This window comes from Brachionichthys hirsutus, chromosome 18 (assembly GCF_040956055.1).
Source record: "Brachionichthys hirsutus isolate HB-005 chromosome 18, CSIRO-AGI_Bhir_v1, whole genome shotgun sequence".
Taxonomy (NCBI): domain Eukaryota; kingdom Metazoa; phylum Chordata; class Actinopteri; order Lophiiformes; family Brachionichthyidae; genus Brachionichthys; species Brachionichthys hirsutus.
Window position 1 is genome coordinate 986,300 of NC_090914.1, and position 19,046 is coordinate 1,005,345.

The following is a 19,046-nucleotide window of genomic DNA, read 5'->3' on the forward strand; positions in this document are numbered from 1 at the left end:
GCAGCGAGACAAAGCAAACGCCCCAACCAGAAAGGTTAATAACGGTTCTTTTCGTCATCATATTCGACACGACCAGCTACGGCTGTAATTATCATCATTATGGCCCACGAGGATCATCTACTTATCTCCGTGAGCGGCAGGCCGCACGAGCAGCCTTCCTTAACACACATCTATTATTTACCCAAACTGTTCCTTCTTCTTCTCCCTTCACCGAGGAGACAGGGTGAATGTGTGTGTGTGTGTGTGTGTCAGGAAGACCGTTAATTTCTAGCCTTTTGACTTCCACAATCGCCACTCGCATGACAGGAAGGTGTAGTTCACGCTGCCAGTCAGGCAGAAGGAATGCATGTTATTAGGAGTATGCAGTAAAACATTGGGGGGGGGGGGGGGGGGGGGGGAGTTCAGGATGGAGGTATGCGAAAATTCCTGGTCTGATACAGAAGAGCGTCTTTGCACTTCGGCATTAGAGGCCCTCAGTCTGTCTCCGCGCCAGGCTGTGGCGACGTGAGAAAGGTCAACAAGATTTAAAAAGTTTAAATAATGAACAACACATTAGAAATGCAATCAAATAAAGAGTTCAGATGTGATCTGGGACCCGTTGCCCTGTTTTCAGGAAGAGAGACAATAGCACAAACTGATACAGAGGCTCACGTGGGATCGGAAGGAGAGAGCGTATCATATGGAGCAATGGGATCTTAAAACCAGCCCCCCCCCCCCCCCCCAACACAAGCAGGGGGTCGATGCATGAAAGCATCGGGCCTGTCGTGGACTCTGACCGGACAGAAGCCGTCCCTGCTCTTTAGTCGTTTGCCTATGGACAGTCAACGTGCTCCTCACCAGCGTCTTGGCCAGGTGAACCCATTCCATTTGCAGTGATCTGGTTATTCCGCAGACGTAAGGCCCTCAGACCCGCCGCCCGCTGCCTCAGACCGTCGCAGAGCTCCTCCAAACCTGCAGAGGTCAGGCAAAAGCATTGGCAGCCTGTCTCTGGGTCTTTATGCTCACACCCACAGACGTTTGGTGGGGAGTGTTGCTGCAGCGATACTCAACCTCCCACCTTATTCATCTATTCTCTTCCTCACTGGATTTTTTTTCCTTCTGGTCAGCTCGTGAAGCTTTGCTCGTTTATTCCTTGATAAGACAAAACTGAAAAGCTGTTTCACCTGCATGCGCGTCTCGATTTACTCTGCTGCTGCTGCTTCCTCACACAACCTCCAATATACGCATTTTAACAGAATGCATTTTGTGGCGAAAGGAATAAGGTTGGTAGGTCGGGAAGAAATAGCTCACCTTGATCTAAAGTTAGTAAACGGGACTAGCAGAACCATTTGGGCTCTATTCCAAAAACGATGCTAAAGTCAATCCCAATCAGACTAAATCCGGTGTTCTTGTAACCTAATCTTGTGACGGGGCTTCTTACTTTTATTCCGTAACAAAGGCGAACATCCTACCGGCGTCTGCGAGGGAATTGTCGCTGAGCTCCAGCGTCCCGACCGCGGTGTTGTAGCGCAGCAGGTCTCCGAGCTGCAGAGCGTCCTGGTAGCTGTTCAGCTGGTTGTTGGTCAGGTGCAGCTCTCGCAAAGCCTTGTTTGACTTCAGCGCGCCGACTGCAGGCAGCAAGGTCACATAACGTTTAACGTTTTATTTTGCATCACGCATGCAGATTGTTTGAAATTGCCTCCGTCTCCAAGGTTCTTGCTCTTGTGGGTCAAGTTGGGTTCTGTCTCTCCCTGCTAATCCTGTAAAGTGCCTTGAGATAACTTTCTGTTGTGATCTGGCGCTATAGAAATAAAACTGAATTGAATTGAATTGAATTACAGCAAAGCTTCAAATGCTGATGGAGTTGTTGTGTGGTGACTAATATAGAAGCTGCTGGACGTTTCCAGTGACTGACGCTGAGAAGATTTCATTTCCCACGGTTGTCCTACAATTTTCTCTGTGTTTAACAAAAGAATTTTAAATTTTCTCAATTTGTGAGAGCTTGTTTGACCTTTATACTTATTGTTTTATAAGTGCGTGAATGTGTGTGTGTGTGTGTGTGTGTGTGTGTGTGTGTGCGTCCTGGCTACTGGAGCCTTTATGGATGTGTGCAGCAATGTGTAAAGTGACAGGTAAGAGATTAAATCCTCTAATCTGACTCCAGACCTACAGAGAGGGTCACAGATCAAAATCTGGTCCTGCTGGCCACAGGACACACACGCGTGCATGTGCATGCGCACGCGCGCACACTCACACACACACACACACACATTTGCAAATGCATGTAGAAATACAGAAGCTGAATTTACTCCCACAACCACAAAATAAACATCTCAGTGTTTTATGACTATCTAGCTTGTTAACATGTCAGCAGTGTGTGCGAGTGTGTGTGTGTGTGCGTGCATGCGTGTGAGTGTGTGTCATACCCAGCATAAAAAGCGGCACACCACTGAGTTGAGCGTTGTGAAGGTGCAGCACTTTCAGTCGGCTGGTCATCAGCGCTTTTGATAGAACCTGAGCTGGGTAGTCAACCAAGGACACGTTACACACATCCAACCTGGACAGACACACACTCTGAAACACACACAGGAAGACAAACAATGAACACAGACAATAAACAGAACATAGTTCCACCATATATTCCGGTCTTTGACGAGAGCAGACGTTCTTTTTTTCACTGTTTGGCTTATTGGTGGGGGCGGGGCATCTGCTAATTGGAATGGGAGTTGCCCTGGTGTGCCGGAAAGTCTCCAAGACGGCGGCTTTCAAAGATCTGGATAAATTGACCATGGATCTAAAAGTGCTCTTCGGTGCTCTGGGGGACCGGGTGGTGGCTCGAATCGAGGACCTGGGCAACCAGCTCAGGGATCGATCTGGGGAGGACCGGCAGAAACTGGATCCCATCTTGCCCCAGTAGGTAGAACTGTATCGGCAGATCTCCGGACTGAGTCCTGGCTTGGAGGGACTGAAGTCTCGCCTTGGCACACGGAATGAGGAATAACTGAGGACCAGTTGTATATTTGGATTAAGCTAAATTTTCATTTCGGCTGAACATTGGATCTATTATGTCTCCAGCCCCCCCCCCCCCCCCTGAGAGAGCTCTGTACGACGCCAGGTCCTATCTGTCTACCAAAACAATCCAAGGACATGTCTCTCTGACTTTCCACACACATGAACTCTCTCACACACACACACACACACCCCTCATTGGTTCATCTGCTCCCGGAAACCTTCCTACTGCGCCCCCCCCCCCCTCCTCCCCGAAGGACAATTCTCCAGACTTGCATGGTTCCTACACTTTTCATTAAAAACATTCCTGCGCGTTCCCAGTGCATCGTGTCGTTCCCTTCTCCTGCGTGTGTTGTCCTGTGTACCTGATGCTTCCTGCACCTTCTCGAAGGAGAGTTGTTGGCAGCGCGATTTATTTGCTGCAGCCGAAGATCACGCATCGAATCTTGTTTCAATGTTGCACTGTACTTGTACTGTGTTGACAATGACAATAAAGCGGGAAGTGACCAGCAGAGACCCTAAAGCGGGACCCGAGCAGCAGAGACCCTAAAGTGGGTCCTGAGCATCAGACCCTAAAACGGGACCCAACCAGCAGAGACCCCAAAGCGGGACCCGAGCAGCAGAGACCCCAAAGCGGGACCCGAGCAGCAGAGACCCTAAAGCGGGACAAACAAGCAAACAAACACGGTAAAATAATAACTTCTTTGTCCGACTCCAACACCCTGGTGATGGTTTATCTGTATTTGTGAGAAGACAATCAGAGCCTGTCCTCTCTTGATCACAGTGAAATAAGAATCAGCCCGTCAGAGCAACTGTTTCTCTTCACAGATAATCAGTTATGGCTGCTACCGCTGCCTGTGATGTCGCAGTAATGCAGTGACTCTGTTCTAATGCTTTTTTCTGCTCATGTTCGCAATGGGAGAACATCTCACCCGGGTTTGCTCGGCCCCGCATCTTCAAATCCGTGTAATGTGCCACAAACTCACTTTCCAGGATGTGCTGCGCATTATCCCCAGGAGAAAGCCTCCAAGAAAATATTGCTCTTCCACTGTGTCAGCCAACCTGCTTTATCAAATGAGCGAGGGCCCTCCAGAACGATGTTCCCATACCGCTGTTGCCAGACACGTCAAGATGGCTTGTAGATTCGTAGTATAAAATCATATCCAGCAAGGACGACGCTCCCTGCAAGAGCAGAAAAAACCCGTTAAGGTGAGGAAAAAAAGAAGAACGCAAAGGCCAAAGATTTGACAGGAATGTTATGAAGTTCTTTCGGAAGAAAAAAAAATAGCCTCTAATCTGATACAGTGGAAGGTGTGAATATGAAGCTGTATTGGATGTGGAACATGAATACGAGGAAAATTACATTTGCTCATAAAACGTACATTTTCTTCCAGTCGGGCTGCCTGCAGATTGATGAAATCAAAGTGCAGCGATTTCAGGACAACTTCCAGAGCTTCGCAGGAGCGCCGGTCTAATCGCTCACCTTGACAGAGGCAAGCAATCAAGCACAAGATAATTGGGAGGCTGTTTGATAACAGGCGAAATTGCAGGCTGGAAATGCGCTTTATCTTCTTTCTGAATTAAAATTTCAGCGAAAATCATGACAAAACAACTTTCCTTATTGGCAAAGTTTTCCTGTGTGTGTGTGTGTGTGTGTGTGTGTTTAATAGAGTTCTGAAACAATCACTAACAGAAATAATGATGAACGCTCACTTTTTGATGATTGGACTCTGCATGTCCGTTGATTACTGCCGAATGCTGTAATCAATAAATAAAAGACTTGCATCCGCCAAATGAAATTCCAAGAATGTCTGAATTGATTAGACTTTGAAAAAAGTACTTTTTTCTTCTCCATCTTTGTATGTCAAATGTGGGTCTTACTTTACAGATTAACAGTGGAACATCTTTGATCGTATTGCTAAATGCAGACTTTATATTGATGAATATTAAAAAGTTTCCCCTCAACAAGTTACGGCATCAAAAAAGCTGCCAAGATGTTAATAAAGTAATCTTTTCGGGTTAGTAGGTGCCTGACCTTTGAAATATTGCGAAGGTGAAAGAACGCAGTCCTTGCTTTATCTGGGACTGAAAGGACAGGTCCTGGTCAAAGATTACCCCCAGATTCTTGACAGTGGTGCTGGTGGACACTGAGACGCCATCTAGTTCAACTACAACACTAGAACAAACATTTCTGAGATGCTTTGGCCCAAGAACCAGAACCTCAGTTTTATTTAGATTTAATAACAGGAAGTTCTCGGTCATCCAGGAGTTAATGTCCTTAAGGCACGTCTGAAGTCTAACCGACTGATCGACTTTGTCTGGCTGAACTGACAGGTATAATTGTGTGTCGTCTGCATAGCAGTGGAAATGTATTCTGCTTCCTCATAATGTTGCAGAAGGGAAGCATATACAATATACAGCGTTATTAAAATAAAAAAGGAAACTAAAACTTTACATGCATTATATACTTAATATGCTTTATTTTTGTTATTCAGTCATACATGTTCAGGCTTAAATTCTTGCTTTCAGTGTCTGGGGCCATCAATTCAGTACCTTCATTTATCCTAACCCCCTAACCCTATAATCTGGAGGCTGCTGTGTTGCCCCTCCTCCTCTCCAACACCAGCCAGTGGTCAAGATTTTCCAATTCATCAGGATCATGAAGCACCACCACTGGTGTCTGGACACCGGGGGGCAGTTATATTGCAGCTTCTTGCTCGACAGATGCCCTTCAATCTCAACCTCCCCGAAGAGTCTAATGTTCTATTTCTATGGTTTTCCACTGTAAAGAAAAATTGCCCGGCGCTACTTTTTAGTATCACATTCATTGCAGTTCCAAGCAGGCTGAGCAGATAATAAAATGTTACTTGAAATGTTACAGACCGCTGATTTTCTCAGAGGGAATTGTGTCTGCTTCATTTGATACGTGAAATATCCCGAACCGCACAAACCGATGGCCGCCACATCCGAACAGCCAAGCTGCTTTAGCAGCCGTGACAGTGTCTTAATTGTTGCTGCTATATTGAGGTGGGGCAGATGTTCCTGTCTTTAAAAGCAGAAACCAGGGCGTCCACCTCTACCCTCGGGAGGTACCGTCTCCACATGACCTGCAGAAAAGTACCAGATACAAAGCCACGCATTGTGGGCGCACCCCGCCTTTCGCCAATAGCAAGCTGAGATAGGCTCCAGCAACTCCCGGAAAAGAGACAAGATGGATGGATGGATGGATGGATGGATGGATGCATGGATGGGTGGGTCGACTTGACGCTGATAAGCCCCTTGGTGTAACCCTTTAGTCAGATTGTATTTGAGGGCTTTATTGAGACCAGATTACAGAAATATATTTTGCCTAAATTGAACTTGCTTCGTTGTGGAGTCATCCTGTCAAACTGTGACTGATCAAATAAATTGATGAGACTTTAAAATCTCTCTCTCTCTCTCTCTCTTCTTCATGGATTCTTATCTCTCTGGCCAAGAAGGGCAAATGATAATTACTATGATAATTATTTCCAATATTTTTTTTTCCTCCCTGTGTTTTAATAGTAATCACTAAACCGAGCAGTGTGAGGGGTGGAAGGGAGAGGCATCTATAATCCCATTTTTTCTAATCCGGCCTGTATCGGGAAGATAATAAAACAGCAACACCCGCAGTCAGATGCCATCAGTGCGTGACGCCAGAGACGCACATAGTGACACACAATCTTTTACTGCTGCTGTATGCAGATACGTCTGCTGCTGTACTTCTGGACTTGTGACTAGAAGATCTTTAAGGAACCCTTGGTCCAGAGTCCACTTGCGTGGGGATGGCTGTGCGCACTGATTCCGTTTCTGCTCGGTCCATATTTACACATAAACACCTTCTGATTCTGATTCTGATTCTGATTTGGTCAGATCGTTCCGTGAGAGACTGTGTTAAAGTTATTTGGTCGAAAAGCAAACTGCCTGACAAAGGTAATGGTTGTAAGAAGTTTAATAAAATTAAGAGAATATCGGTCAGAATGGGCAGCAGGGAACGATCCGACAAGGCGCGAGGGTTTTGCACCAGGGTTACATACTTCAGAACGTCATGAGAACCCGGTGTGCAGTTGCCAGCTATTGTCATTACTTTGTTACCTTGTACAAGTACAAGTACAAGGTAACAAAATTCAGTTTATCTTCTAACCAGAAGTGCTATTATGTATAAGTATTAGTATTAGTCAAATACACGTTGCCTCACACCTACCCACCTCTTTCTTTTGAAATTTGAACATTCCTTTCTCAATTACCACAAATACAGTTTTTCTCCGATTCAATAATCATTTGTTTTTATGAAACTTAATTCATCCGATGCAGTCTGTATATTTTTTCCCCGTAATGTAGAATATTAGTATATTTGGTGCGGATATTGTGCACTTATAAAACAATATAAATGAGTATTCAGGATGTTTTGTATTTATAAAATACACCGTTTTTGAGGGGGGGGGGGGGGGGGGGGGGCAAGTGGAACATCTTTTGTTATAGTTTGTTTTGGCAGGGAATTACTTCCAGTGTTTCCCGTTAATTCATAGCTGCCACTGTTTCATTGGTTCGACTTTTCCTCTTTGCAGAAAGCTAGCGATTACCATTATATTTAAGATGGATTACTTTTGGTCCGTTATCACGTATTGTTACAACTGACAATGTGATCAAATGGGCAGAAAGAGTAATAAAACCCTTCGGTGTGTTACGGATGCCACATGAAGTCCCTCTATCACATCTAATAATGAGGAAGAGGAGCGCCGAGCATACCTTTGAGATCCAGACTCTTCACACCGCCACCTACACACGCACCCTGCTGAGAGAGAGACAGGGAAGAAGTAGAAACAGGAGGTGTGATGAGGAGGCGCGAACACACACACACACACACACACAGATATTTGGCAGCAGTGCACCATCCTCCCTCCCCAGCCTCTCTCCACACAGCCTCTCCATCCATGCTACGCATTCCCGGTTTCATCGGGGAGGCTTATTGGCCGCCGGAGCATGAATTATGAATTTCACACAGTTTACCGCCGTGGTTGATGGTGACACGGCGTCCTAATTAACCAGTGTATAATAATTAGAAACAGCTGGTCATCAGTTGATGTGTTCATTTGCCAGAACCAGTGTTCCACCTACATCCAATTTGACAGCATCAATCACCGGAGGTGGCAGATTTGTTCGGATGGATGATTTTGTATTTTTTTTTTTTTATACGGACACACAACAGGGGACGGGTTGGGATTTTATATAGATGACCGTAAAAGGAGAGTCCTTCAAATGCAAGCATGTTTCATCTCTAAAAGGACGCAGATCCGTTTGCTACACGAAATCTATTTGTGTTTCGATATTTAAAAACAGAGAGGAATCTGGAACGTACGCGATCATCGATTACTTTTTGGGTCAAAAGTTACTAGCTGAAGTAATTTCACCGACTTATGTTTCGTGTTTAGGTTAAGACTGAATATTCATTTAAAAACATCCTTCATCATGTCGGGACCAGCAGGGAGGGGAAACGTCAGCAGCGTTTTGGGGCGCCCTACTTTTTACTAATTTTGTTTTTTGGAACTGGAAATCTGAAACTAAACATTTGGTTTTAGCATCATGTGAACATTTCTTTTTTTACCTTGTGATATTTTTACAATAAATATACTATTGTTTTGTGGCGATTTGTGATTCTTGTTAAAGAAAGAAAATTATTATTATTATTTTTAACGGATAATATCGTTAAAAACAGATTGTGTGGTATTATGTTGTGTTGTATATAGACATATATAATATATAAAAAAATAAAATAAATCTTTAACGCAGTGAGAATGGGCATTTCCAAAAATGTGCTCATTATTATTAATTTTTAAATAATATCTCTGCAGATTGTTACTGCAATGTCTTTGTAATTGTCTGATCTCCTTTATCACATTGTCTCCCGTCTTTATTATTTACTTTGTTCTCCGCCTCTCAGTCTTTAGAAGACGAGGACATGAGACGCTCCACTGTAATCTGTCTTCATATTACAGTTTCAGATTAGAGATGTATTTACTCTGGTTATTACGACACCGAATAATTATACAGACGTACATGCAAATATTAACACTTTGTAGCAATGTAGATTCTTTATGCTGGAATTTGTACAATTTAACAATCTATATCATGTTTTTCTTTCCTATTTCCTAAAAAGTTGTTGTTTTTCCGGACACTAATCCTAAGGAAGGCGCCGTCAGCCCTTCATTCATCCCAGACCTGCTGTCTGACTGCCTCCAGCAGACCCACTCATCTTGGCTCCTCGCCATGTTATTTGTGAGTCTCGCCTCTCGCTCGTCGCTGAACGCGCTTCATTGTTCAAAGGCAGGCGAGGAGTACGGGAGGACTTGGAAAGATTTCCCTCTCCAGCTCTGAAGCTGCAGCGAGGAGAGCTCGGCTACGAGGCCTAAATGTGATCATGTTGAACGAATTGGACGGATCAATAGAACATAAATGACACTGTTTATGAACACAGAACTGGTGTGTAATTGTTGGAGGTGTTTGAATGTCCTCCGTGATCATCTTAAATGAAACGCACACACACACACTCACACTCACACTCACATGCATATTTCTGTTGGTTCAGACAGAATGACACAATTTGATTGATTATTGACTTGGTTAAATTTATTTTCCAAAATATACAAATTACAAATTATTTGTGTATTTTATTACTGGATTTGAATATAATCTGTTTCTTTATAACATATCAATTTCTTTTACAAGATTGGACTATTTTAAAATGTTTCATTAATGTGGAAAAATAAAAAAATTACAATTATTGAAACGTGTTATTTGTTCAGAATTATCAGCAAAAAGTTGTTTGAAATATTTTTATCCTTTTCTTTATCTAAAAATGGAATGACAATAATCTTATGGCCAAATATTATTCCCAGCCTTTACCTCACCTCATGCCGTCTTAAATATAGAGAATGAAATTCTGTGTCGACCCGCTCACTGGAAGCGGCACCTTTGCTTTAGTACCCTGATTGGTCGATTAACGCTTCCTTACAGTTGCCATCGCCACCGTCGGGAGGAAAAGCTCCAGCAAATGTAAAACCAGTCTGGGAAGATAAAATTAGTTTGTAATCCATCCGTTATTGTTCCTTACAGATTGATGCAGATGCTTGCATTTTTTATGCTAAGCAGTTATTCTGATTTAAAGCTGTTAAATAGTCTAATTTATCTTCTGGCTGAGTGCCACATGCCCCCCCCCCCATGTAATTCCACAGCAACAGCAGATTCTTTTCAGCTCTATATTTGACTCACCATTAACATGTGTAAAAATGAGAACACTCAGAAGTGGGATCCAAATGGCTGATTTAAGAATGCATTTATTTATTTTTAAACCAGGGTGAGAGGAGCATTTCAGGAAACCCTGAAACTGTGGTTTTTGCTTCTTTTTTGGGGGGGAAGGGGGTCGTACTGAAGAAAAGGTGTGGCGATGTATGGCTGGTGACGGCTTGCAAAACTGATTTGTTTGTGGAGCCAATGAACAATGCTCAAAAAGACACAAACACACACCTACACACACACACACACACACACACGCAGACAGGCAGCAGTTCCTCCTCCTCCTCACAAGACACCGAGTAGCGGCTGCTTTTCATCTTAATGAATTTCTGAACTTGTCCTTTTCCCTCTCTTCTCGCCGCTGCCTCGTGCAGAAAGACGGGAACAGAAGGCATCAGCTGCCAAATCAATTGATGTGTCAGGAGGGAGAGACGACAAAGTGGAGTGATAAAAAGAAAAGCGGTCTCTCACTCTCTCTCTCTCTCTCTCTCTCTCTCTCTCACACACACACACACATTCCGGCAGGAGGAATAGACAGACAGAGGCAGGATTTGATTTCCAAACTTGACTTCCACAGAAGTCATCTCTGGTGCATTCACTGTTCTCCACTTATCCGCCTAAAGCTGCTCTGCTTCTCCGGGAGGCTTTGAATTATAAATTGTTTAAGAGCAGTATTATTCTCCTTGGCCCATTTAATTAACTTACTCACATATATGTGTGTCAGGTAATTAATATATACAGTATATAGGCAGTATATATACTCGCAAAGAGCAAGGCTATATCATAAAAACATGATATGTTACATGTGTGTGTTTTCAGAATGCTTTGGAGCTAAAAATAACCCCCACATTTTTCCTTTCAGCATCTTTTTTTTCCTGAAATAAAGGATAAATAATTTAAAATAACACAACCTTTTATCTCACACCCTTTGAAGGCAGCAAATTAAAAATGTAAATTGTGAGCTAATTAATATGCAAATGTATTCGTTCACTGTTAACAATTAGCAATTAAAGCTGCAGCGACTAGAAAGAGCCGAGAAAAAAAATTAGCAACTTCATTTATCATTAAAAAAGAGATACAAAAATGAACATAAAATTCTAATTGACTTTCACAGTATTGGCAGTGCCTTTCTTCATTTGCTTTGCTTCTGAAATAGACGATAGCAATACTTTTAGTGACTTAATTAATGCTGCTTTGTGTATAATATACAGTTCTTTTAAATGGCTGATAGTGTAGACATGTAAGGCTGAGAGGTGAAAGTGCTGAGCGTGCGTCTGAACATCGCGAGATGCGTTTTACATTTAGTTCATGACAGGATTCTACTTTGAAACGGCTTGAGGAATAAGAAATGTATAAAATAGCAAGAAAAGCAAGATGCTAACATTTCTGTAGCGTGTGGCCAAGATGAAGTCTTTAAACCTGCATTGGGGGGGGGGGGGGGGGGGGCTCTGGGACGTTTACCAGTGTCTGTTCATGGGCACACACACTGGATTTAAGCAAACCTTAATTTAAGTTTTTAAAATGAAATTATTTATAATATAAGATGGGAAGCAGCAAGAAGGTCCTGGGTTTAAATCCACCATAGGATTTGTCTTTTGTGAAAACGTGAGTGTGAGTGTGGATTTCTACGTGCTGCTCTGTAACGAACCCCGCGTCGGTCTGAAAGTCACCTGGGATAGGCTCCAGCTCTCCCATGATGCTATTTTCAGTTAAATAAATGAAAGAATGAAAACCTAAATACTCAAACGGCGACAGAACCCGATCTAATAACGATCCAATAACCAAGAATCAATGATACGACCAGTTGTACCGCCCAGCTCAGAAAGTAAAGTCAGTGTTCGCGGTAGACAGACGTCCACATACGGGTTTAGGGGTTTAGCGGTGTGCGACTCTACGCCGGTAGTTTCTGGTTTGTTTGGTCTGGAAAGAGAAACAAAACGTGACGACGTCAGGATCAGGCGTGAGCAGCATCTAGTAGACGCGTGCCCCCAACGGCGTTTTAAGAATTAGCCCCAGAGCCTTGCACTGTCTGCCCATTTTAAATGGCAGACAGCTGTTCATGGCACACACACACGCACACACACACACACACACTCACACACACGACAAGTGAAACTACCGCGAATTGTCCTGCTGCCTGTTTGTTCAGTCGTTTTACACACTTTATATCAGCTTCCCCCCCCCACATTGTCCCTCTCTAAGAATGAACACACGCGTGATTTGATGGTGGTCAAGACGCGTTGGGGTCATGTGACCGCGCTGGGAAACCTCCGGCCACTTTGGCCTGAGCCTCGCCACGGAGCGAGCCCTCCGTGATTCCAGATCTGGAATATCGTCCGATACTCACATTACTTGTGTAACCAGCCGACCGTGCAAATTCAATTCAGCCTAATAGTGCGCCACCAATAGCGAATCACACACGCCGTTCAGTTTAACTGCAGCCGCTCTGAACTCAATTAGAGGCAGGCGATGCAAAATGGAGCCTTTTACACAGAGATGAGGTTTTATCCTTTCTCACTTGTGCATGCTGTTTCCCCAAATGGCATTAAAGCAAAAAAAAAAAAAAAAAGTGTAAAACTACAAATGAAGATACTGTAGAGTCAAAGTGTTTTTAAAATAAAGCGTGTCGTGCCAGACAGCGTGGGTGCGTGAATGACAGGCTGGAGTGTGTTAGCATCAGGTTCCTGTGGCGATCCTCGTCCCAACCCATGCTCCCCGCTCCTCTTCATCACGGCAGTGGCCGCGACTGTACAGCATTTCAAAATGCGCCACTTCCCGCCCCGTTATCCAATCAGCATGCATTTAATCAAAAAAAAGAAAAAAAAAATCCTTTTCGAATTAGGCAGGCAAGAGAATTCTGTGTATGCGAGTTTCGGGGAGGCGATATAACAGTTGCAGGCCGACTTCTGCAGTGCAACATTAATGCTAATCAAAAGAGCTGGGAAAGCAGCAGTGCTCCGCAAAAACAGATTCTCTCATGGGGAGGCGGGGCGATGAGAGGGGTTTAGGGGTTTATCTCGTGATAATAACATTTGTGAGAATTGAATCTGACCCCATGAATTTTAAATGAGGCATATTGCCATGTTAGGCCAGCTGTGGGATATGTAATGAAAGTTAAGTTGTGGTAATTGATTTCTATTCAGCCCACTCAACTGAATAATCTGCAAGGGAAACAAGCACTAAGCTATTCTTTTAAAGATATGCCAACATGCAAGTAATTACTGGCTTATTTTCCCAACATCATGAAAAGAACACAAACTCCGGCTTGATTTGGAATCCTTTAGTGTTTGGGGAGTTGGAAAAGACTTTGCTTAAAACCTAGACACAAATCAATAAATAAATCAGCATTAGCACAATATGGAAAGCGGAATATTCAGCTAATCCATATATGTAAGATACGTTGAGCCCCCATGCGGTCAGATGACAGGAAAAAAAAGTCATGACTGACTGATATAATCTACTTTCAAACCATATATTATATGTACTTGTGCTGCTGTGTATGTTAATAGTACCAACAGAAGTACATATTTATGAGAGGACGGTAAACAGGTAAATTACAATGGCACAAGGCATCACAGCTCCTAGGATCATTTGGGTACTCAAACCCCTCCAGGGTAAGATGGTGATTGACATTGGGGATTAGGGTTATCACTCCTTTCTAATACAAATTATTGCAGTTAAAATGTTTCCTCGACCCAATGAGATGTGTAGAGACAGAGCCAGATAATCTCAGTAAGTTTTTCAATAATTTCCTCATCAAACAGAGGGGGAAGTTGCCGACTGAAAGCATAGCTCTCTATTAGTCGCTGCTTGAAGATGTCATGAACAGCAATAGTATTTTATCCACTTACAACATTTCAAAGGAGTGCAAAGGGGCCCAGGGGGGCAGTAAAAAACAGCTTTCAATAGTTTTCAACGTTCACCCTTGGGGGAGTCTCCCCTCGCCTTTAAAGACCTCATTTGGAAATTTGCTCTTTCTGCATTTGCCTTTTCATTTTGCATCATATTATTATAGATTTATTCACATGCAACCCTTTTGGTCTAAATTTGCCCATCTTCGCTAATGCTTAACTATACAGAATTAGTCTCTTTCAGGAGGACCACCTACACTCGTTTTCACTGCGACGAGGTTCATTAACACCTCGGAGATAATACGGCCGCTGTATGCTTAATGTAAGCACTGCTAAGTCTTTAATTTTCCACAAATAATTCCCCTTGATCTCAAGTTAAATTTATGCAGCGTGTGTGTGTGTGTGTTTACTCATCCAAGAGAATTCGTGCATAAAATTACTGATGAATTTCAGACTGCGTGCTGAAATGGAAGCTAAGAGAAGATATGTTATTCTATGAGTGAGGTGAGAATCTGTTTCTTTGCCGGAAAGAAACAGATTTACTAAGCTTGTGCTAAATTCAGGAGCGATTGTGACATATATGCGTGCAAACGCAACTCCGATTCCAAAAAGGTTGGGATGCACATCGACGAAAACAAAATGCTATGTTATCAGCCTTTAATTTGGTTTTATAAATGCAGCTACGGACTGCATGATAAGTGTTCCTGAGTCTTATAAATCAGGAGGCAGACATCCACAGCGGCTCCTTCCTGACGCTGATTACTTAGATCAGGGGTCCCCAAACTACGGCCCGCGGGCCGGATCCGGCCCATTTCCACATTTGGCCTGCCCCCCTGAACAATACCAGAGACCCAAAATAGAATTTACTTATTTTCCTTTCCATACAACATGAGTAGCCTCCCTTTTATTTTTAATGATGGTCACATACGGCCAGAAAGTTAATGTTCCGGTGCTCTGTAATATCAACTTATGACATAGTAATTACTTTGTAATAACAGGGCAGGTTTCCTCACCTCCACGGTGGCATGGTTGGCAGCACTGTAGAGGGGGGCAAAATGGCCCTGGTATCGAATCCCACTACGGGAATGAGATGGAGCAGGGGCAACAGGGCGGGTCCAGGGCACACCTGAGCGGAGTGGAGTGGACCAGTGGTCCAGTTCACTCCGCCCAGGTAAGGCCCTGGGCCTACCCTGCCGCCCCTACTCCACCCCCACTCCCACAGCTGGATGCGAACCCAGTTCCTCTGGCAGTAGACCGGTAACCCTACCGACCACACCACCGTATAGGTGAGGAAACTTGAGGTATTACTAAAGTCGTACCTGTCAAATAATAACTTGATATCTCAGACCACAGCGTGTTGTTGTGTTGTTGTGTTGTGCTTTTTCCTTTTGTGTTATGTGGAGTGGGCGTGTCTCAGACCAGGTGACGTCGTACTGGATTCAAAACCAGTGCCTCTGGTCTAAAGTCAACAATGCTACTGTCTATTTATCCTAACGCCTGATAGGATAACGTCTAGGTGGTGTAGTGGGTAGTGCACTCGACTCCCAGCCAGAAGGTCCTGGGTTCGAAACCAAGGCGTGCAGCGTGCACATTTTATAAAATAATTTGAGGTTTGTTGTTTGGTCCTCTGCAGCTGTATTGGATCAGCTGATTGATCCAGTCGTTCTTCACCTCTGCACTTCCTGATAGTGCTGGAGAGAGACTGAGTTTGGGTGTGAGAGGCATTGCGTGTGTGACACTCCATTCATGTCACTGTGTGTAGTTGTGATGGTGAGATGAAGCCTAAACTACAGCCTGCCTCCACATTCGGCCCCTAAATGTTTAGGCACCCCTGCCATCGTCACACTTTTCCTACAAACTGACCCCGGCCCTCCATCGGAGAAGGGAAAAGTGATGTGGCCCTCACAGGAAAAGGTTTGGGGACCCCTGACTTAGATTAACACTAAATGTGTGTGGAGACATCTTAGATAGAGAGACTCAGTGAAAACTAACATTGAGGAGGATGAAGTATGTCAAATAGCTATTAGCCTATCTTGTTTTGATGGTGAGTTTCATTGAGGACAAATGACAAGAATAGAACCTCAGTCTAGTGCAAATCTCTGCCTGGATTGAAGAATCCTACTCATTTCTATTTAGTCTACATGAAATGCCAGAACTCACACGTTGTTTGAAGTTCTTCTATTTTGTGAGTGGTTGTAGGTAATGCTGCTTGAGATACAGGGGATGCAGCAGATTATTATCCAATGCTTTTCTTTATTCATTTGTAATAAAACTTTTTTTTTTAACTCCCTCAGCCCAAGATGTCTTCAGATGTCGTTTTACTGTCATGTATGAGAAATAATAACACGATCGACCCACATATGGGAAGCTGGAACCAGCTGATTTTTGGTGCCAAACTGAGTAATTAAATAATATTTGCTTTTGCTATTATTTTATTTCCAATCTTTAAGATCAGCTATAAGACTTGTGATTCACACATAGTCTCCGCCTTGCTAAACCGTGGGTACTGGTTGCGGTTGACCAGAACAGCTGCTCTACACCAAACATTTTGCATGTACGAACATGACCTCTCTAACATGTAGAAGAACAAAGACCATCGGCCCTTCATGTGTCAGTTGACTTAATTAATAATGTGTGAAGCTGCTGAGCCTTGCTTGTAAATGGCAGTAATATAGGAGTTGATGGGACAGAAGCCTGGGATCCAGTGGAGGCAGAGGTTTCTAGGTTACTAATGCATGTACACTGTCTGTACCACAGAGAGTGTTGGTGCACGGAATCAGTGTTTCTGTTCTCTAAACTTGTTACGTGATGCTCTTTGTTTTAATGAAACCTTGGGGGTTGCTGTCAGGAACACTCAGTGAGTATGGCTTCAGTTGAACCAGGTTCCATCTGATATCGATCCATTCTGGAGCGTTATAATATCACTGGAAGGAGTTGCTGATGTAGATCTGCGTGGTCCAACAGCACCACCAAATATTAACAGTCTGAAGCAGGGGAATATCATCAAGCGACTTCTGACTTGTGCAGCAGATGTTGCATTCAGTGTCTCAGGCGTTAATCAATCTAAGAAATTAGACAAAGGGGCGGGTCCAGGGATCTGACCATTATTTAAACATTGTCATTTTTAACCTTTCCCCTAATTTCTCTTAAAATAGTCCATAATGCTTAACTAAAATTTCACATATGTTAATAAATAAAGGGAATGGTGCAACGCTTATGAAAGCCAAGATGGAAATGAAGTAATCCGAAGTTACCTGAGGGGAAATGTATTTCTTTGTGTGTTCTTACTATAATGTGAGAGAGTGGTTTAAACCAGAACAGGTTAATGTCTGTTAGCAATAATTAATAGATTTACTTGAAAAAAAATACTTTCCTCAGAGCCACTGTCTTGGATTTGAACCCGTGACCTTCTTGCTGTGAGGGAACAGCACTACCCACTAACTGTTGGTGATGGTCTGGATTAAAAGCAATATTCACTTTGTCCCATGTTATACGTATACGTATATGTGCTGCAGGGTACCTGGAGCTGCTGTAGGACATGTGCTCTGGGATGGACCTGGAGTTTGCTGCAGCTCTGCTGGTACGCCACCATCACCTCTGCCAGGGTGAGACCGCTGTCAACTACAACAGAGGAATACACTCAGTCACTACCACTGGACTGGGGAATGCGCGTGTGTGTAATCAAAGGACAATACAAACAATCAGGTATCTGGATTTATCAATTACAACCCTATGGGTTAAGATGCAACAAAACTTGTATTACAAAGTTTCATTTATCTACATTCTTACAGCATTTGTTTATCCCTTAGAATCTGGGCAACAGTTAAATATGGTAGGTAGGTAGGGAGGCAGACAGACAGACAGACAGATAGATAAGGACACCATAAAGAAGATATTAAATAAATACATACCTACACACACGTTATTTGTACATCCATCCATCCATCATCTTACAGACGAGACGACCTCAATTGACCTTTCCGTGACATGTTTTATTTTTTTTACTCAGTGTTTATGTTTTTTCGCCAAGAAATCGAGGAAAGAAGCATCAGTGCTGCCCTCACTTCCACTTTGATATCAAAACCAAAATATATGGACACTGTTCTAGTCAGGCAGGGTAATAATTCATTTTCATTATTTTCATAGACCAAGTTTTTGGTGGCATTATGTGTAAATGACTGTTTATGCCAGATCACACTTACGGTACCTTAATTTCGTGACTGACTACATTTCTAAACTAGAGAAAATGCACGTGTCGAACATCATGACTGGTCTACAAAGCCATGTGGGTGTTAGTGGGGCCTATCCCAGCCAGCTCTGGGCAAGAGGGGGGGTACACCCCGGATAGGGCACCAGCTCAGTGCGGGGCACACAAACACATGCTCTCACACGCACTTATTGATCAATTTACCTAAGTTCCTTGTTTTTGGAGGTGGGAGGAAGTCGGAGAACCCGAGAAAACCCACGCAGACATGGGGGGGGGCGGAAAACTTAGCACAGAAAATAATCAAACCTGGAACCTTCTTGCTGTGAGGAAACGGTGCAACCCACCGTGCCGCCCTGTTCACATGTTCATTAAATACAAAATCAGCAAAAATCTACAGTAGAAAACCAAACTAAATAAAACTATACTTTAGTTCAGAAGTTTGACGTGGAACATTTTCCCCAAATTAAGAAAATGTTGACACCGATTTCTTCCAATTATTACTGATATATCATCCAATGTTACTAAATATCATCATGCTATTAACACATGAATTCAGCCAGTCACCTGCCCCGTCAAAGTCCCCGTGCTGAGCAAAGCCCGATACGATGTTGTCATCTGGGGGGAAGGACACGTGCTTTGCTCCACTTGTCTTCTTCTTCTGCTTCTGGTTTGGTTCTGCCATGAGTCAC

The 19,046-nt window shown here is 43.4% G+C and overlaps 1 protein-coding gene across 1 annotated transcript in view; it reads right to left on the reverse strand.

Annotated features, from left to right (window-relative positions):
- si:dkey-288a3.2 (protein phosphatase 1 regulatory subunit 37) overlaps positions 1 to 19,039 on the reverse strand; it is a 33,729-nt gene extending 14,690 nt beyond the window's left edge. The window contains 9 exon segments of the mRNA XM_068752022.1: positions 838 to 858; positions 860 to 951; positions 1,452 to 1,607; positions 2,406 to 2,553; positions 4,051 to 4,170; positions 4,371 to 4,471; positions 7,756 to 7,801; positions 17,671 to 17,771; positions 18,922 to 19,039. Of these exon segments, the coding sequence (XP_068608123.1) occupies positions 838 to 858; positions 860 to 951; positions 1,452 to 1,607; positions 2,406 to 2,553; positions 4,051 to 4,170; positions 4,371 to 4,471; positions 7,756 to 7,801; positions 17,671 to 17,771; positions 18,922 to 19,039 (903 nt within the window).
- Between the last annotated feature and the right edge of the window lie 7 nt (positions 19,040 to 19,046).